Below are 20,839 nucleotides of genomic sequence, written 5' to 3' on the forward strand. Positions count from 1 at the left end.
TCAGGACCTTTGGAGGAGCAGCCAGTGTTCTTAACCACTGAGCCATCTCTCCAGCCCCTCTTTCTAGCTTTTTGACTCAGAGTCCCTATATCCCAGGCTGGCTTGGACTTGGAGATCCTCCTGCCTCAGCCTCCTGAGAGCTGGGATGACAAACATATGTGTCACCGTGCCTGGTTTACACGGTGCCAGGGATGAGACCCAGGGCCTCATTCCTTCTGGGCCAGCACTCCACCAACTGAGCCACAAGCACTCCACCAACTGAGCCACAAGCACTCTACCTACTGAGCCACAAGCACTCCACCTACTGAGCCACAAGCACTCCACCAACTGAGCAACAAGCACTCCACCAACTGAGCCACAAGCACTCCACCAACTGTGTCACAAGCACTCCACCAACTGAGCCACAAGCACTCCACCAACTGAGCCACAAGCACTCCACCAACTGAGCCACAAGCACTCCACCAACTGAGCCACAAGCACTCTACTTACTGAGCCACAAGCACTCCACCAACTGAGCCACAAGCACTCCACCAACTGAGCCACAAGCACTCCACCAACTGAGCCACAAGCACTCCACCAACTGAGCCACAAGCACTCTACCTACTGAGCCACAAGCACTCTACCTACTGAGCCACAAGCACTCCACCAACTGAGCCACAAGCACTCTACCAACTGAGTCACAAGCACTCTACCTACTGAGCCACAAGCACTCCACCAACTGAGCCACAAGCACTCTACCCACTGAGTCACAAGCACTCCACCAACTGAGCCACAAGCACTCCACCTACTGAGCCACAAGCACTCCACCTACTGAGTCACAAGCACTCCACCCACTCTTGACCTCCGATTCCATTCTTACAGAGAAGCAAATTGAGGCTCTGAGGCAGGGAGGCACTGGGGCAGAGGCACACAGGATTACTAATCACAGGAAGTGTGTCCAGCCCCGACCCCTGAGACTGACCCCGAAGTTGGAGGCGGCGAAGCGGTCAGAGGCAGACACGTTGGTGGAGGCGGTGGTGTGGGCGTAGTAGGCGTTGATGTTGGCCAGCAGGGTGCTCATGACAGCAGGGACCCCAGGGCACATGTACTTGGAGGAGAGGCAGGCAAAGTGGCTGGTGGGTGGGAGCAGGAGATACTGGGTGTGGGGACCAAGACCGTGGGGTCCCCACAACTCCACGACACCATCTGGGAGTCGGCCCCTCTTCCCTTCCCTTCGCCCTGGCTCTGTCCCTGAGAGTCCATGTAATTATATCTGTGTCCTTTCTTCCGTGTTTTTGAATTCATTTTTTGAGACAGGGTATCACAGAGCCCAGGCTGGCTTCAAACTCAGTACGTAGCCAAGGATGACCCTGAGTTCCTGATCCTTCTCTTTCAGCACCGAGTGAAACAGAGACCACGTCCTGGCCCATCTCCATCGGTTTGTCTAGGGCACCACATCTCTCTACCCCTCACTGGCTCCCTGCCCACACCTTCCAATAGTGGTATCTTGATAACCGCCAGATGTGAGTCCCCCCTCGCCCAGGTCTGCCAGTGTCACCCCAGGCACCCGCCCACCCACTGTGCCCTCACGTCATGGCTTGGTAGATGGACTCCACGCCATAGCGCATGGCAAACTCATCCACGATCTCCTGGGCTGTTTCATCATAGTAAACCTTCCAGGCGTCATCGCCTTTGGCATCAGGGATCTTCACCACACCGTTGTTCTGCACGTCCGTCACGAAGTGGAACAGGTTCTGCACCAGAGACAGAGTGTCGGGAATGAGGAGGGGGCCAGAGGACACGCTCACTTCACCCATCCTTCCAGTCACTTGTCCATCTGCATCACCCATCCTCCTCCTCCTCATCACCCAGGTTTCACATTTGCACCCATCCACCCACCCACTCACCCATCCATCCATCCACCCATCCATCATCCACCCATCCATCCATCCATCACCCACCCACCCACCCATCAATCCATCCATCCATCATCCACCCATCCATCCACCCATCCATCCATCCACCCATCCATCCATCCACCCATCCATCCATCCACCCATCCATCATCCATCCATCCATCACCCACCCATCCATCCATCCATCCATCCATCACCCACCCATCCACCCATCCATCCATCCACCCATCCATCACCCATCCATCTACCCATCAATCCATCCATCCATCATCCACCCATCCATCCACCCATCCATCCATCCACCCATCCATCACCCACCCATCCACCCATCCATCCATCCACCCATCCATCACCCATCCATCCATCCATCACCCATCCATCCATCCATCACCCATCCATCCATTCATCCATCCATCACCCATCCATCCATCCACCCATCCATCACCCATCCATCCATCCATCACCCACCCACCCACCCATCAATCCACCCATCCATCACCCATCCATCCATCCATCACCCACCCATCCATCCATCCACCCATCCATCACCCATCCATCCATCCATCATCCACCCATCCATCCATCCACCCATCCATCACCCACCCACCCATCAATCCATCCATCATCCACCCATCCATCACCCATCCATCCACCCATCAATCCATCCATCCATCATCCACCCATCCATCCACCCATCCATCCACCCATCCATCCACCCACCCACTCACCCATCCATCCATCCATCCATCATCCACCCATCCATCCATCCATCCATCCACCCATCCATCCACCCACCCACTCACCCATCCACCCACCCACCTATCCATCCATCACCCACCTACCCATCCACCCATCCATCCACTCATCCACCCACCCATCCACCCACCCATCCACCCATCCACCCACCCACTCACCCATCCATTCATCCATCATCCATCCACCCATCCATCCATCCACCCATCCATCCACCCACCCACTCACCCATCCACCCACCCACCTATCCATCCATCCATCACCCACCCACCCATTCACCCATCCATTCATCCATCATCCACTCACCCATCCATCCATCCATCCATCCATCCACCCACCCACTCACCCATCCACCCACCCACCTATCCATCCATCCATCACCCACCCACCCATTCACCCATCCATTCATCCATCATCCACTCACCCATCCATCCATCCACCCATCCATCACCCACCCACCCACCCATCAATCCATCCATCCATCATCCACCCATCCATCCATCCACCCACTCACCCATCCATCCACCCATCCATCCACCCACCCACTCACCCATCCACCCACCCACCCATCCATCCATCCATCACCCACCCACCCATTCACCCATCCATTCATCCATCATCCACTCACCCATCCATCCATCCATCATCCATCCACCCACCCATCTACCCATCTATCTGACTATCCCACAAATCTTATCCATTCCCTGTATTTCCATCTGTCCATCCATCCATCTACCAATCTGTCTCCCCATCCACCATCCCCTACTTTTCCAGGTATCCAGCTACTCCCAAATCTACCCAACCACTTGCCTTATTGCTAAAGATCATTCAACTCCACCTTGTCTATCCAATCAAATCCACCCACACCCTCGGCCACGCCCCAGTCGCTCCGAATCCACTGATCTCATTCTCTGTTCCATTTATTAAGCAGCCCCACCTGGGACAGGGTGCTCTCCAGAAGCCCAGGCAGGAGCAGGAGAGCTCAGCACTGGGGCCTGCTAGGTACAGCCATGAGAGCTGGCCAGGAGGCCCGGTGGGGATCCCTGGATGGGCCTTGATGCATACATAGGAGTTTCTCAGGCGGGGGGACCATGTGAGGAACCACCTCTGAGGGGCATAACTGCTGTGTCTTAGAGGAGGGGGTTGTAGGCATGGTGATGAAGGGGCCAGCTGTGTGTTTCTTGGCACCGGGGGGCTCACCTCACGCAGACAGGTGTAACAGGGGATTCACCTCACGCAGACAGGTGTACTGGGGGGCTCACCTCACGCAGACAGGTGTACCGGGGGGCTCACCTCACGCAGACAGGTGTACCGGGGGGCTCACCTCACGCAGACAGGTGTACTGGGGGGCTCACCTCACACAGACAGGTGTACCGGGGGCTCACCTCACGCAGACAGGTGTACCGGGGGGCTCACCTCACGCAGACAGGTGTACCGGGGGGCTCACCTCACGCAGACAGGTGTACCGGGGGGCTCACCTCACGCAGACAGGTGTACCGGGGGGCTCACCTCACGCAGACAGGTGTACCGGGGGGCTCACCTCACGCGGACAGGTGTACCGGGGGGCTCACCTCACGCGGACAGGTGTACCGGGGGGCTCACCTCACGCGGACAGGTGTACGGGGGGCTCACCTCACGCAGACAGGTGTACCGGGGGCTCACCTCACGCAGACGGGTGTACCGGGGGGCTCACCTCACGCAGACGGGTGTACCGGGGGGCTCACCTCACGCAGACGGGTGTACCGGGGGGCTCACCTCACGCAGACGGGTGTACCGGGGGCTCACCTCACGCAGACGGGTGTACCGGGGGGCTCACCTCACGCAGACGGGTGTACCGGGGGGCTCACCTCACGCAGACGGGTGTACCGGGGGGCTCACCTCACGCAGACGGGTGTACCGGGGGGCTCACCTCACGCAGACGGGTGTACCGGGGGGCTCACCTCACGCAGACGGGTGTACCGGGGGGCTCACCTCACGCAGACAGGTGTACCGGGGGGCTCACCTCACGCAGACAGGTGTACCGGGGGGCTCACCTCACGCAGACAGGTGTACCGGGGGGCTCACCTCACGCAGACAGGTGTACCGGGGGGCTCACCTCATGCAGACAGGTGTACTGGACATGGTACGGTGCCACCTTCTCCTCGCCTTTGATCTCCACACTGATGTGAAGCCGAATGGCCCCCGACACAGCGGACTTGTCTGTCCTCTTGTCTGTGGGTTGTGGGGGTGATGTTAGAAGGTCCCGGGGCAGCCTGGCCTGTTTCAATACATATGAAGGTCTGCAGCCTCCCTGACCCCCTGGGGTTCCTCTTGTGCTGCATTTCCTGGGTCCCCTCTTTCTCCAGCTCCAGCCTCCCTGAGCCCTGCCCTCACTCACCCAGATTGTACCACACATCCATCTCGCCGCTGAGCGTCCGCACCTCGATGATGGTCTGCCCCAGGAAGTCGTCAGACTCCCTCTTAAACCTCTGTTTCACGCGAGATTTGATGTCGTCATCTTCGTCCCAGACGCGCACTTTGATCCGGTCGGAGGAGTTGTGACACTCACTGCATGGGGTTGGATTGAAGGGCAGGCATCAGGCAGCTGGCCCGTCTGCTTTCAGAGGCCTATGACCTGGCCCAGAAGTGAGCATCACTCACAAGTGGAAGTTCTCTTCCCACACCGGGTTCAGGTTCCCATAGATAGTCTTTGTCCTTTTCTTGGTCTTCCCAACCTGGACGGTGACGTATGGATCACTGGATCCCGTCTTGTCCTTGGCCTGCAAGCCCTGGGCACAGACCACTGAAAGACACGCACCACACAAAAGTGCTTTCAAGAGGAGGACTTGCCAAAAGCAGTCACTAGCACATGCTCCAGGAGACCTGTGACATGGCCAGCCGCACACAGCCCAGCTAGTCTTGCTAGAAAGTTGCCACAGGACCCCCAAGGTGTATCCATCTACCCAACCACCCATCCCTGTCTCCAGTCATCATCCACACACCCACATATTCAATCCTGTAGCTGCCCAACCTTCTACCCACCCACCCACCACCCACCCACCCACCCATCCATCCATCCAAGCCTCCAGCCACTTACCCTTCCATCCACTCACTCATCAACCCATCCACACATCCATCCATCCATCCATCCCTCTTCCTGTCATCCACCTACGCATCCATTGATATATCTAGGCAAGCATGCAGCACCCTACCCATCCATCAACCTGCCCATCCACCCACCCACCCATTCATCCACCCATTTATGCACCGTAGGTGGGACCACTCTCTCATGCACATTGGAAGAAGCTTCCCTGAGGTTCTCAAGCTGGAGCCCTCCCTCGGTATCCTGCTTCCATGTACCCCTCGGTTCCCTCTCCAGGGGCTGTCTGCGCATGCGCACCCGTGATGCTGATTTTGGCGGACCATTTGGACGTGCCGTCCAGCACGCTTTGCTTGACAGCCTTCATCTGCTGTGTGTGGGCGCTCTTGGTGACGGCGAAGATCTCCTGGATCAGCTCGAAGATCTCGGGCTTGTTGCGCTCGCGGATCTTCATGCGGTCCTTCAGCACCATGATGATGTTCTGCGTGCGATCTTCGGCGCCATGCTTGGAACTCTTCTCCGCCGCCCCTGCCAACGCAGATGTCCCTGGCCTTGGTGTCCAGCTGTTCGCCTCCAACCCTCCACCCCAGGCGGGGGCCCACAGGCCCTCCTTCTGGCTAAGCCCCGCCCCCTGAGGCTACTCTGGCTTGGCCACACCCACGAAGTTCGCTCACTTGAGTCTATCGCCATCCCAGAGCCAAGCCCTTGAGCCTCTGCTACCCGGCCTCACCCAAGACATCACCCTACGTGTCACACTCTACATTCCCTGCGCACTGAACCCTGGGCCCTGGCCTCATGGTGAGCCACGTCTACATGGAGTCTCTGCCCACTTAAAACAATCCTAGTGTCTGAGGCCAGCTGAGGACACCCCCCCTAGATGCACCCCCTAGATGCACCCTCCAGATGCATCCCCTAGATGCACCCTCTAGATGCACCCCCCTCTAGATGCACCCTCTAGATGTACCCCCTAGATGCACCCCCTAGATGCACCCTCTAGATACACCCCCCTCTAGATGCACCCTCTAGATGCACCCTCTAGATGCGCCCTCTAGATGCGCCCCCTAGATGCACCCCCTAGATGCACCCCCCTCTAGATGCACCCCCCTCTAGATGCATCCCCTAGATGCACCCCCTAGATGCACCCCCCTCTAGATGCACCCCCTAGATGCGCCCCCTAAATGCACCCCCTAGATGCACCCTCTAGATACACCCCCCTCTAGATGCACCCTCTAGATGCACCCTCTAGATGCGCCCCCTAGATGCACCCTCTAGATGCACCCCCTAGATGCACCCTCTAGATGCACCCTCTAGATGCATCCCCTAGATGCACCCCCCTCTAGATGCACCCCCTAGATGCGCCCCCTAGATGCGCCCCCTAGATGCACCCCCTAGATGCACCCTCTAGATGCACCCTCTAGATGCATCCCCTAGATGCGCCCCCTAGATGCACCCTCTAGATGCACCCCCTAGATGCACCCCCTAGATGCACCCTCTAGATGCACCCCCTAGATGCACCCCTCCGAGCCACACCCTACAAGAGGCCACGCCCCCTCCAAGCCCTCCCTCCCTCCCTCTGCTGTCACTGACCTATCACCTGAGCATGTTCACGCACAGCCTTCCTGTCAGGTGGGCGTCCTTCCTCTCAAAGCCCTGCCTGTTAGGTTGTGCACGATGTGCTGACCACGCCTCAGTCCCCTCACCTCTAAGGCAGACTTGTAGAGGTTGTAGGGCAGACACGCCTTCCTCACCCGAAAGCCCCTGCGCAGACCCTCTACCGCCTCAGCTCCTCTGCACTCCCGCAGCCTTAAGCCCTCTCCTGTCCCAGCGCATAACCCGTGGTTCTCAACCTTCCTAACGCTGAGACTCCTTAACACAGTTCCTCATGTTGTGGTGACCCCCCCCACCATAAAATTATTTTGTTGCTACTTCATAACTGTAATTTTGCTAATGTTTTGTGTCGAAATGTAAATATCTGATATGCGACCCCCGTAACCCACAGGTTGAGAATAAACCCGCATCAACCCGCGGAGCTCCTCCCTTAGCCTAAATCCCGCCCACCAAGCCACGCCCACTGCCCTGCCTCTGGCTCACTATACCAATGGCACCCTTATTTCATCGCCTGCAGGATCCTAAGCTGCGTGACCTTGCCACGCCCTCGATTCACCCAACACAGCCTATCCACTCACCCTCAGCTCACCCTCCGGGCCTGGCTGGCCTCTACCTGTCCCCCAAACCCCGGCAGACGGGTTGAGCCTGGCCCCGCCCACCCGTCTCCGCCCCGCCTCCTGCTGGCCCCGCCCCTCACGCTGCAGGCAGTCCGCGTTGAGCAGGTCCTGGCACTTCTCGTGGCACTTAACGCCACACTCGGTGCAGCGCATGCCCTGCCGCGCGATGCCCCACAGCAGCCCCTCGCACTCGTAGCAGTAGGTGGGCGTGGTGGCCGTCCACACCTCGAAGTTGTGCGGCGTGGTGCAGGAGATGGGGTAGATTAAGGCTTGCAGGGTCTTCTTGTAAACATGGTTTTTCTGGGGGGAAGGAGGGTCACGTGGGGCTGGGCGTCCCGGACACCCCAGCCCCGCGCCCTGCTCCTCTATCGCCTCGGGGGCACTCCCAGAGCCCCCCACTCACCAGCTCCTCATTGTTCAACGTGCTGGAGGCCAAGGCCGAGGTGATGCCCGCCTTCCGCGACTGCACCAGCGACTGTGGCGGGAAGGTCACCAATGAGTGCGTGAGTGCTGGCAGCACAGGTGAGGCCGCGGGGGCGGGGGGGGGGTGTCAGAAGGAACCCTGGGAGGTGAACTCCCCACACCGGCCGAGCACTGAGCGAAACTCTCGGCTGGGTCGTGCATCAAGGTAGTTTGGAGCATGAGACCCCTGCTCTGCCACCCGTGAGCCTTGGGACCCACACAGGGGAGGACAGTTGAAAGGTCCCGGGGGGGGGGGGGGGCGTCTGGGGAGAGACCCCAGCTCACGATCACTCACCATAGCCTGAGGTCCGGGATGCATGGGGGTGGAAATCAGGCTACATTAGTCCCAAGGGCTGCCTGGGCAGTCCCCGGCCTCAGGGCCACTGTGGGCAGTTGTACAGGTCACACACTGCTCACAGCGGCCCCACTCAGGGTGGGAGCACGGAGCTGCTCACCAGGTCGCTCACGAGGGGAATGGGCTTCCGCTTCCGGATGTCTGGCATACTGTCAATGATGATGAGGCCGCCACCTGGGCTACAAGACACACGGGGCCCTGAGCACCCAGGCCTGTGCTCCCAGCCTGACCCTTGACCTCCCTGTGGGCCGAAGTTCAACTGTCTGGCAAATGGCACGCTGAAGCACTAGCCACCAAACCTAGGGGCGTGGTTATTTAGACTTCCGGTTCTCGTATGGGTAGGCTGGCACAGACTGGCACCCTTACACAAAAAGACTGATTAAACAGCCAGTAAGTAACTCAAGAGGCTGAGGCGGAAGGACCACTTGAGCCTGGAGTTCAAGCCCGGCCTAGGCAGCATAGCAAGACCCCATTCAAATAATAATAATTAGTCAGGTGCAGTGAGCGACACACACCTTTAATCCCAGCACTTGGGAGGCTGAGACAGGGGGATCTCTGTGAGTTCGAGGCCAGCCTGGTCTACAGAGTGAGATCCAGGACAGGCAGAGCTGTGACACAGAGAAACCTTGTCTTGCAAAAACCAAACAAAAACCTGCCCCGTGACCAGGATGCTCTCTCTACTCACCCGCCTTTGAACCATAGAGACTTGGACATCTCTCCTTCTCCTCGGGCCTGCAGGACAGACAGACAGACACAGTGGTCAGTGTGGTCATCCCTCTACTCCCAGGGCAACCTGTACACCCCTCTGTCTGCCACGTGGGTGAGAATTCAGGAAAGCCGGTCCCACATCCCCAGACCCACCCCGGGCTTTCTGGGCCTGAGCCTGTAAAGCCGGCTGCAAGACGCAGTGTCTGTCAATCAAACGTCACCTGTCGGTCTGACCACGTGACATCAACCAAACATCACCTGTGGTCTGACCACGTGACATCAATCAAACATCACCTGTGGTCTGACCACATGACATCAAACACCACCAGTCGGTCTGACCACGTGACATCAATCAAACATCACCTGTCGGTCTGACCACGTGACATCAATCAAACATCACCTGTCGATCTGACCACGTGACATCAATCAAGCATCACCTGTCGGTCTGACCACGTGACATCAATCAAACATCACCTGTCGGTCTGACCACGTGACATCAATCAAACATCACCTGTCGGTCTGACCACGTGACATCAAACACCACCTGTCGGTCTGACCACGTGACATCAAACATCACCTGTCGGTCTGACCACGTGACATCAATCAAGCATCACCTGTCGGTCTGACCACGTGACATCAATCAAACATCACCTGTCGGTCTGACCACGTGACATCAATCAAACATCACCTGTCGGTCTGACCACGTGACATCAATCAAGCATCACCTGTCGGTCTGACCACGTGACATCAATCAAACATCACCTGTCGGTCTGACCACGTGACATCAATCAAACATCACCTGTCGGTCTGACCACGTGACATCAATCAAACATCACCTGTCAGTCTGACCACGTGACATCAAACACCACCTGTCGGTCTGACCACGTGACATCGTTCTCTCATAGTCTCACTGGACTCTTTCATTTTGTTTTATTCTTTGACCAGGTCTTACTAGGTAACCCCAGTTGGCCTTGAACTGCAATCCTCCTGCCTCAGACTCTCAAGTGCTGGGATGACAGCCCTGTGCCATCACATCCAGCTAAACATCTCTAACCTTTTTAAAATTTTTATTATGATCATTTTCATGTGTGTAAATGTTTTTTCTGCATCTGTGCACCAAGTGTATCTCTGGTGTCCACAGAGGCCAGAGGAGGGTGTCTGGTCCCTTGGAACTGGAGTTACACAGACAGATGTGAGCCCCACGTGGTGCCGGAATCACACCAGGTCCTCTGCAAGAGCAGCCAGTGCTCCTAACTGCTGAGCGACTGGTCTCCCCAGCTCTAATTTTCACATTCTCTTCTTAAACGGAGAAGGAACCTGGTCTGGAATGCCTACACTGTGACATCGGACGGTCCAAGCATCCTGCCTCCTGACACTCCAGACCCATCTTCTCACCTCTTCCTGCAGTTGGGTCAAGACTCAACCCCAGCCAGGCAGCGGCACTCAGCAGGCCTCCAGGGGCAGACTGCCAAATGCCAATTCTAACACTGACCTCTGACCTTTCACTGTGGCCCTGACCTCTGTCTTTACCTGTGAAATTGACCCCTGTGGCTTCTCCTGTCTCAAGCCTCCAATTCTGTTCACTACAGATTTGGAAAGTCCACGCTTCTAAGGGGGAGACTGGGCTGGGGGCAGCGGGCCAGAGAGTGTGGAACCAGAGGATCAGAACAGGGCCAGGAGAGTCCAGGCCGTGACCTTCCCATCAGTCTGCCGTCGAGCTGAGTGTGGGTGGGTGGTGGGCATGATATCATTGAGCCCGGTGGTGCTGGGATGTGGATGATGACAAGTCTTGGTGGGCATGGCCACCATGACCGGCGTGGCCAGGCAGTGGCATTCATTGTCACTTACCTCCTGCAGCTGCATCCGCACCTTGTTGAAAGCTCGCAGCCAGTTAGATTTGGCCCTGGACATGGCATCCTGCCCTTCCTGGCCCTCCTCATCCTCTCGAGACCTGAAACTAAGCCAGGGAAGGCAGGCAGAGGTTCAGAATGGCTCTGTGGACCCCGACCTCTTGTCCACCCTCTGACGACCCGGTGGGTAGCCCTCCGGGGTCCCCAGAGCTCTCTGCATATCCCTGCCTGGTGAGGGCCCTGCACCGCAGACCTCCAGATACCTCTCTTCAGCCTTGGGGGGCTCGGCTTCCTGTGCATGCTCTGCTGCCGCCCTCTCTTCAGGCGTGGCAGGCTTGGGGATGCCCTTGGCCACGTCAGGGGCTTCTGTGGGCACAGCTGGGACCTTGTCATCCTTCTGAGGTGCAGCTGGTGGGAAGCTGATGCGCTTGAACTCTTTGGGTTCAGCCACACTGGTGTCCTCCTGCTGGGCATAGCTAGCCAGGTCATCGGGCACCTCCTCCTCCTCCTCCAACTCCTCCTCCTCCAACTCTTCCAACTCCTCCTGCTCCTCCTCCTCCTCCTCCTCCTCCTCCTCCTCCTCCTCCTCCAGATCCTCATCTTCCAAATCCTCCTCCTCCTGGTCCCAGTGGGGTGAGTCCTTGTGGTAGCTCACAGAGCTGTGGCAGGAATGGTAGGAGTCGCGGTCCCTTTCATCATCCAGCTCTGAGCCCTGCAGGCTGCGTTCGTCGGGGTCAAAGTCCTCACTCAGCTGTGAACTGCCCTGGCTCAGCTCCCCGGAGGATGCGTAGCGGCTGCTGCCTGTGGGGCTGCAGAGAAGCGGTCAGACCTTGGCCACACCACCAACCCTGCACACACACCGGTCAGCCAGGTGTGCTCCCTCCTGCTCAAGGTAGGCGGGCCCCACACCAGGCCTACTGTGTGATTGCTGCTGGACCGTGGACCACACATCCGCTCATCATGGACTGAACACCTACTGCTCATTCTTTTCTGCTCCAGGAACACAGACCCTCTGTGACCCACACACAGGGTATATCAAGCACCTAGTGTGTGTTTGTTCTTGCTGAAGACACCAGGAACACAGGCTGTGTTGCCCAAACACCTGCTTGGCGTTAATTGAACACCTACTGTGTGCATGCCGCTGTCCCAGGCACCAAGAAACACTAGCTTGGCCAGGACATACAGCCCCTTCCTCTCAAGACACACACTCAGCCATTTTGACTCAGCCTCAGTACCCACTCCCTTCTCTGCAGCCCTGGACACTCTGGCCATGTCCAGTCTTCCATTATAAGCTCCTAATGTTTACCCTGGACCACCCCGGACATAACCTGTCCCTGCCTATGGCCAGCCACTGAAGCTTCTGGAGTTCATTCAGTCATTTAACAAACCTGCTGTTCCTCATCTTAAATACTGCTGGGCTCTTCACCAGCTATCCCGGGAGCGGCATGTAGTAGGGAACCCTTAAGCCCTTGTTGGATGTGTTAGCTACATTTCATTGTGAGAGCTGGCGCTTGCCTGGGACTGGATGTCAACCGGGGCGATGCACACGCTCCCCCTAGTGGTGAGGTTCCAAACTGCACTTCAGGGGGAGCGGGCAGAGAGGGGGGGCCGCCCACGGGTGGAGTCCACCACCTGAGACCCGCTCCCTCTGCTTGCACTAAAGGTGGGACTTGGTGGCACCACACCTCTTTCCCACTGCCTCCCATAGCCTGTGTCTACATCCGTTCCAACGCATCCCTGGTCCCTCACCTCCCTCCAGTCACCCAGGGTCTTCCCGCTTGAGCCGCCCAATGACTGGCAGCCCCCAGCCTCACTGCTCTTCGCCAGGATCCCTGTCCCCTGATGGAAGCCTTACTTGGTCTTTGAGGGAGAGACTCCAGCTCTGCCCTCCAGAAAGCCCTCCCCAGCGTCCCTGACCCAGCTGAGCGCTGACCCCACAGCAGGGCCCGGTCCACGCATCCCTGACCCAGCCAGCGCTGGCCACACCAGACCACGTGGCCTGGGTGGAGGCTGGTCTCAGAAGTGGTCTCAGAAGACAAGAAGCTTCTAGAAAACCCTTCAGACCTTCATAGCCTGTCCACAGCCAAGCCAGGGGGCTCGCACATCCCGTCCATCCCTCCCAGAGATTCTCACGGGACTCCACCAGCGATGTGAGCAAGCGAGCAGCAGCTTGCAGCTCGGCTGCTGCCTGGTTAGCATGCACGAGGCCTGGCTTCCGTGCCCAGCACGGCAGAAACCGGAAGTGGTGCAGCGGGTCACCGCGGCACTCGGCACTCGGAGGCGAAGGCCGGGAGCACGTGTAGTCGGAATGATTTAAAAAGGGGCGTGAGGGGCTGGAGAGACAGAGAGGTGGCGGTTAAGAGCTCTCCCAGAGGACCTGGGATTCCCAGCACCCACACGGCAGCTCACAACCGTCTGTAACTCCAGGGGATCTGACATCCTCACACCAATGCACATATAATAAATTTGCGGGGGGCGGGGGCAATGCACACAGGACGAGAAGCAGTAGCTAGGCCTTGTTTCAATTTTTGAGACAGGGTTTCTCTGTGTAGCTCTGGCTGTCCTGGAACTCACTTGGTAGCCCAGGCTGGCCTCAAACTCACAAAGCTCTGCCTGCCTCTGCCTCCCGAGTGCTGGGATTAAAGGCGTGCGCCACCACCGCCCGGCTCGTTTTGTTTTTTTGAGAGAGGGTTTCACGTAGCCCAGGCTAGCTTCCAGCTTCCTATGTGACTAGAACAGTTGTGCGCTCCTGATCCCCTGCCTCCCGCCGTCTTAAACAAAAGGCTCCAGTCCTAAGGACAGCACCAAGGTCCAGAGGCGGCTCAGTGGGCGCAGGTGCTTGCCACCAAGCCTGAAGACCCGAGGTCAACAAGTTGTGGTCTGACACCCCCACATACACACACCATAACACACGCCCCCCCCACAAACAAATATAAACAAAAATGTTCTGTGAGATGGGCCCGACTTGACCCCAGCAGGCCCGGGTGCACGCCCGGCCCCACAGCCACCTGAGTGCCCGCGGCTCTGAGAACTCCTCATAACTATGCATGGAGTCGCTGTAGGACTCCCGGGACCCCAGGGGAGGTGGCCGCACGGAGTACTGGTGCACAGACGCGTTGGGCTGCGATGTCGTGTAGTAGGGCGGCGGGATGCTGTTGCTAGTCTCACTCCGATAGTCACTGTCCCGGTCATCCACGGCACTGTCGGGGTCGTCGTCTGCAGGGGAGAGGAGCCGAGGGAGCACACAGTGAGGCCAAATCAACCTCCCAGGCGGGGGCGTCACATCCTCTGCTACCGCCCCACCCGCCCAGACTGCTGCAGAGCAAGGAAGGGCGCTCACCCAACTGTGTCATCTGGGCAGGGGTGGGGACTCGGTTCTCAAAGAGCCTGGGCATGGACCCTCAGGCTCACTTCCTAGTGGAGGGCACCCTCTAGCTGCTCCTGGACAAACATGCCCAACACTCAGGACAGTTTGCTGCACTCACCCTAGCACCCTGTTGCCCAACCATTTCCTCCACCGAGTTATCTGGCTCTTGTCTTTGGCTAAAGGGACATTCTTTGACCCAGACTCTTGTAGACCAGTTCGATAATCTCAGCTCAAACTACGGGAGCCCTCCAAAGTAACAATTTTTTTTTAAACAACTCTATTTTGAACAGGAAAGCAATCTCAGCTGGAGTCTATACTTGTTTACCATTTTTTTAAAAGATTTATTTAACATGTATACTCTGTGTGTGTGTGTGTGTGTGTGTGTGTGTGTGTGTGTGTGTGTGTGCCTGCTGTGTGCCCACATGACACAAGAGGGCGCCAGATCTCCTTACAGATGGTTGTGAGCCACCATGTGGTTGCTGGGAACTGAACCCTGGTCCTCTGGAAGAGCAGCCAGTGCTCTGAACCGCTGAGCCATCTCTCCAGCCCCTAAATGTTTATATAGTTAGTATTGTTACATTTGTTCAGTGTGGGCACAGGTGATACAGCATCTGTGCGGGTTCTCGCATTCTAACATGTGGGTCCCAGGGATCGAACTCAGGTCGTCAGAATTAGCTGCAAGCACCTTCACCTGATGAACCATCTCTCCTGCCCCAACACACAGTTTTTGACCAAGCTGCCTGCGTCTGCCTACACCGTTTCCAGCCACTTTGGTTTTGAGAGACTCATCTGCTCTGGGCTCCATTAGCTTCTCCTTGACCCAGCTACACCAAGTGTCTGTGCTTTGGAGTCTGGCACTGGAACCGGGGGCCTCATGCATGCTGGGCTGGTGTCAGGGACAAGGGCAGGGTGGCTTTCCTTTCCCAGGGTGCATGTGGCTTAGGGAACTGGGGTTCCCTCAAGGACACGGCCCCAGCTGCTGTTGATACCTGGCCCCTCTCTCTCACACTTGTGGCATGGGGCCTCTTCCAGGGTGATAAGGGAAACAGAGGCAGAGATATGGGGTGAGGTTATACATGGGGGCGGGTGAGGGGGTCCCAGGGTCCCTACCTCAGTGTCTCCCCCAGCCCCACCTGCTGCGGGGTGTACACAGCTGCACGCCCCCACCTCTGGCCCTGCTGTGAGCCCCAGTGTGCAGGGCAGTAAGAAGCTTTGAGATCCCCAGGGTGCCCGGGTCCCCGAGTCACTTACTCTGTTCCCCCCAGCCGAAGTAATTCCAGTTACCTACGAGAGAGCAGCTGCAGATGAGCCACGGCCGCATCCCGGCCTCCCGGGGCCCCACTCCGCCACCCTGGGATGAGGACAGACTGTCCTCATCCCAGGCCAGCACCTCCCCATGTCCCCCACATCATCTCTAGCATGGGAATGTTCAAAACGCAGGGGCCGCGCCTCCCCCTCAGCCCGAGGATGAGATGGGGTCTTTCACGGGTTCTCGGGCTCCCCAGCCGGGCAGGTCAGTGAGCTCCAGGGGTCCTCCTGCCTCCGCATCCAGGCACTATGCCCAGCTATGACAGGGGTGTCGGGTATTCGAACTCAGGTCCTGTCCTTTACCTGTTGAGTGAGCTATCTCCCCAGCCCTAGCGCGTCCGGCTTTGTTCGTTTCCTCCCTTGGAAACCCCAGCTCCACATAAATTTTGTCATATTTCCTTTTTTTTTGGGGGGGGGGCTCAGAGAGGGTGAGTGAGCAGCTTGAAATCACACAGCCTCCCATTGGCTGGGCCAGAGACACAGCCATGTTCTCCATCACACCCCAGCACTCCACATCTCAGAAAAGGTTGTTGGGGTCACAAGTCTACCCCCTTGGATGCCTGTTCTGTGAAATGGGTGATGAAATGCCCCCGGGGACACTCAGGTTCAGCACTGGATAGTGGTGTTCACGTCCCAATTTGAACCCCGCTCTGTCCTCAGTTTACTGCCTAGGGGTTCTCCATCCCCCAGCAGCCCCCAGGCTCTGCTCCCTCCAGCCCCATCCCCACTGTCCTGGGCACTTGGGGAAGAGGCTGGACACGGAGGGGAGAGAGGGGGCAGATGGAGGAGGAGGCGGCTAGAGGGTGATGTGGGGCCCACGGGTGAGTAGGGAGCTGTGCGCTGGGGCCTGTGACGACAGAGACTCACGAGGAAGGGACATCTCAGTGCATGGGACCCGGCCTGGGTGTGTCTGAGGGACTGAGGGGGTCGGAGACTCTGGCTGGGACCGGCTACCACCAGAGGAGCCACCCCTGTGATTAACACGCATGGTGCAGCCCAGCTCACACTTGTCCAGCTGCTCAGAAAGCTGAGGCAGGAGGATGCCCGGAATCCAGGCGTTCGGGTCAGGCTGGGCCACACCGGAGCTGCAGTGTCCCTAAGACAGCGGTCAGGTGGGGTCCCTTAGCCCCAGACTCCATGTGTGGCTTGGCCCTGGCCGTCACTTTCTCAGGCCGTGGAGGCAGCAGGTGGGACACAGCAAGGCAGGAGCTGCACACCAGACTTCCACTGCTCTGTCAAGCTGTTGGCCATCTGCTGTGTGCCCTTGGCCTGGCCCCAGGGCGCAACCCTCTAGACGGGAGAGTGACCGTCACGTCACAGGAGAGAGGCACTCACAACACTGGCTGCTGGGCACAGGCAACGGCTTGTCCGGCTGGTCCTGGAAGGAGTACTGGGGAGGGGACGGCATGTCAGGGAACAGCGGGGACACGATCTTACCCCCAACAAGCCCACCAGACTCTGTGTACCCACAGAGCGGGATGGGGAGACAGAGCGACAGAGATGGTGACCAGTCAGACCTCCGTCACGTCTCCTCCTGCCCCCACCCACCCAGGACTCCGTGTGAGTCTGGGCTGTGGACCGGGACACTACGAGCACAGGGTAGTGCGGAGAGCCAGCCCGAAGCTGGTCTGGCAGGGAAGATGGGGCATTCCAGAATGTCCCCATGTGTCTGGAGAGGTTGGGGTGGCTGGGCGTCCTGTGTCAGGTGACACTGGACCTCACAAGCCCCCGTGCACTGGGTTCTGGGCATCAGGAAGCCGGCTCCAGGGAGAGGCAAGCAGAGCAGGGGACAGATGCTGCTGGTGACACACCTCGTCCTGGTCACGCATGGCATTCAGCTGCTCCAGCTTCTTGGCCCAGTACCGAGCCTCCTCCTCAGGGATGTCTGCGAGCAAAGCGGCCATGTCCTGGACACCAGAGACACCTGGCCTCCCTCCCCTGGGCGCTGGCTGGGTGGTGTGGGGAGCCGCCTGGGGAACCCCAGGAATGGACGGAGGTGGAGAGGGCAGGAAGCCAGGGGCTCCAGGGTAGGTAGAGAGGATCCTGAAGGCCACAGTCTCCACCATCTCAGTCCCCATGTGTGGACGCTGTGGTCTCCAGTCGGGCGATGCCCTAGGACTCACCCAAGGGCAGCTCAAAATGTGCGTCCAGAAGGATGCGGTGGAAAGTGGGATCCTTGGTCCCACAAATCTCGCTGTCCGCCATGATGGCCTGAGAGTCCAGTGTCAGCCACTCTCCCGGGCCCTCCTGTCATTGGCGAAGGCATGGGACTGGGGTCAGAGCCCCCAAGGAAGGGGACAGACCCAACTGGCCTCTCTCGAGTGGACCTCCTCACCCCGGCCCCCAGCCACTTCACAGGTGAGGGACTTTGTAGTTCTGGCTCCTCAGTCACCCTCAGGAAACTGCCTGAGGGAATGAGACCCCCCACACCGCCTGGTACAGGAGCACTGTGAGCAACTGGGGTCCCTCTGACCCTCAGTTTCTTTATTGTCCATACGATGACAATCTTCCTTGAAGAAAACCGTCTGCTTCCCTGGGGGGGGGGATACCCTCACGCCTGCGGGCCACTGAGGAAATCGGGGTCCCCGTCTACACCGCTTTTGGTTCTGGCATCATGGATGCCACTTTCGCTCTCTCCCTTCATTGAGTGTTCATTGATTTAAAAACAAGCGTATTCTGGTGTCTTGTCAAAGCCTGGTCTATCCTGGGGCTGCTGGAGTCCCCAGGAGGGTCAAGAGCAGGTCGGACCCTTAACTGAGCCCAAATCCCCGGCTGGGATGCGGACGCAGTGGGGAGCCTCTGGTGGCCACTCTGAATGGCTAGATGGTGACCCAAACTGAGCACTGCCGGGAGGAGGGTGAGTCTCACTTTTTTTGGACCACAAGCCCCTGGGTCTCTGCCAGACCTCCTCCCATCTGCCACTCGCCTCATTGGACTGACGGATGGTCCGCAGCGGGATCCACACGGTGCCCACCATCGTGTCCCAGATGAGACCCTTGTTCCACACCTCCACCGTCAGGCCCAGGTCCAGGCGGTTGATCTCGCTGCGTGCACAGGAGACAAGGACATAAGGGGAGTGGGAAGCAGAGAGGCCCAGAGGTCAGAGCGCTGGCCTGAAGACACAGCACGGCCAGGAGGCCTGGCCCGGGGGAGCCCGGGTGCCACGGGACACACTGGTTTCATTCTATGGAGGGTAACTGAGGCCCCAGGAAGTAGCACCTAGCTCGGACTACCACAGGCGGGCAGAGTTGCATCGGGAGGGAGAAGTGGGGACAGAAGGTGCCACCACACCCTCTGTCTTTCTGGGGTCGTGAGGCAAAGGCCGGACGCACACCTCCGCGGCAGTTCCCGGCCAGACTCCTCTCGGTGTCTGGGGTTGGCCATTCCCGAGTCCACACACCGGCCAACCCTGTTCTCTGCGCCACCTTCTCCTTCTCCATAAAACGGAACTCACCGCAGTGAACCCCCTCAGGGTGATGGGCACGGTTGATTTAAAAGAATGAAAAATCGCAGGAAGGGGCTCAGCCTGGTCGCTAGGCATCAATGGGACAAGGGACAGGTGTGTTGGTACACACCTGCAATGTCACCGCTCAGGAGGCTGAGACGGGAGGATCCGGTTTGGGTCATCTTTAGCCAGTTAGGGCAGCCTAGGCTACATGAGACCCTGTCTTCAAGGTAAATAAAACAGCCTAGCGGGGAGGCGTTTTGTAAATGTGGCCTCCGTGGCCCTGCCTGGCTGGGGGCTGATGGGAGGGTGCAGGGATTCCTCCGTGGGAATGAGTGGGGTGGGCGTGGCCGACAGTGGCTCCCTCCGGTGGGAATGAATGGGGTGGGCATGGCCGGCAGTGGCTGCCTCCGTGGGAATGAGTGGGGTGGACGTGGCCGGCAGTGGCTCCCTCCGGTGGGAATGAGTGGGGTGGGCGTGGCCGGCAGTGGCTGCCTCCGGTGGGAATTAATGGGGTGGGCATGGCCGGCAGTGGCTGCCTCCGTGGGAATGAGTGGGGTGGACGTGGCCAGCAGTGGCTCCCTCCGGTGGGAATGAGTGGGGTGGGCGTGGCCGGCAGTGGCTCCCTCCGTGGGAATGAGTGGGGTGGGCGTGGCCGGCAGTGGCTCCCACCCGTGGGAATGAGTGGGGTGGGCGTGGCCGACAGTGGCTCCCTCCGTGGGAATGAGTGGGGTGGGCGTGGCCGACAGTGGCTCCCTCCGGTGGGAATGAGTGGGGTGGGCGTGGCCGGCAGTGGCTCCCTCCGTGGGAATGAGTGGGGTGGGCGTGGCCGGCAGTGGCTCCCACCCGTGGGAATGAGTGGGGTGGGCGTGGCCGGCAGTGGCTCCCTGCTGGAAGGGGAGCCTGGGGCTGTGGGTGGAGCCTGGGCCTGGAAGGTGACCACTGGGTGGGGGCTGGACCAGCGGTGTTGGGGAGCCTGCTTGGGGAGGGGCTGCAGAGGGGAGTCTATTTGGGGTGAGGCCTGGGGCAGGGCCTGTTGAGGTGGGGTTTGTTTGGGTGGGGTCTGCTGTAGTCTATGGGGGTCTGCCGTGGTGGGGGAGGGGAGAGGAGTGGGGGCGGAGCCTCCAACGGGTGTCCAGGGCGGGACCAGGGTCGGGTCTGAAAAGGCCTATAGTGGGCGGGGTCTAGGTGGGCGGGATTAATGTGGGTGAGCGGGGCTTGTGGTGGGTGAGGTGTGGGTGGAGCCTTCAGTGGACTGGCCTGAAGAGGGAGCCTATGGGGAGCCGCGCCTGGAGGGTGGGGCTATGGGCGGGTTCTTCCGGTAAGAGATGCTTGGCTCCTGGTTTTTAGGTGGGCGGGGCCTTTCAGCGGGTGGGCTTGTTATGGGCGGGG

The 20,839-nt window shown here is 58.8% G+C and overlaps 1 protein-coding gene across 4 annotated transcripts in view; it reads right to left on the bottom strand.

Moving 5' to 3' along the window:
* Positions 1–20,839, bottom strand: part of Unc13a (unc-13 homolog A) — a 52,970-nt gene that overhangs the window by 25,381 nt on the left and 6,750 nt on the right. For 3 of the 4 annotated variants that reach the window (XM_059244278.1, XM_059244280.1, XM_059244277.1), the window contains exons 4-21: positions 18,929–19,046; positions 18,126–18,249; positions 17,814–17,887; positions 17,338–17,392; positions 15,946–15,978; positions 14,336–14,543; positions 11,591–12,136; positions 11,326–11,434; positions 9,455–9,501; positions 8,870–8,948; positions 8,356–8,427; positions 8,033–8,252; positions 6,028–6,255; positions 5,289–5,430; positions 5,026–5,195; positions 4,744–4,859; positions 1,570–1,733; positions 962–1,112 (exon numbers count right to left, since the gene is read on the bottom strand). In XM_059244278.1, coding sequence (XP_059100261.1) covers positions 962–1,112; positions 1,570–1,733; positions 4,744–4,859; positions 5,026–5,195; positions 5,289–5,430; positions 6,028–6,255; positions 8,033–8,252; positions 8,356–8,427; positions 8,870–8,948; positions 9,455–9,501; positions 11,326–11,434; positions 11,591–12,136; positions 14,336–14,543; positions 15,946–15,978; positions 17,338–17,392; positions 17,814–17,887; positions 18,126–18,249; positions 18,929–19,046 — 2,656 coding nt within the window. Of the gene's footprint in view, positions 1–961; positions 1,113–1,569; positions 1,734–4,743; positions 4,860–5,025; positions 5,196–5,288; positions 5,431–6,027; positions 6,256–8,032; positions 8,253–8,355; positions 8,428–8,709; positions 8,716–8,869; positions 8,949–9,454; positions 9,502–11,325; positions 11,435–11,590; positions 12,137–14,335; positions 14,544–15,945; positions 15,979–17,337; positions 17,393–17,813; positions 17,888–18,125; positions 18,250–18,928; positions 19,047–20,839 lie in introns of all 4 variants that reach the window. The other variant, XM_059244279.1, reaches the window with a different exon arrangement.

The sequence above is a fragment of the Peromyscus eremicus genome, chromosome 17 (assembly GCF_949786415.1).
Source record: "Peromyscus eremicus chromosome 17, PerEre_H2_v1, whole genome shotgun sequence".
NCBI lineage: Eukaryota > Metazoa > Chordata > Mammalia > Rodentia > Cricetidae > Peromyscus > Peromyscus eremicus.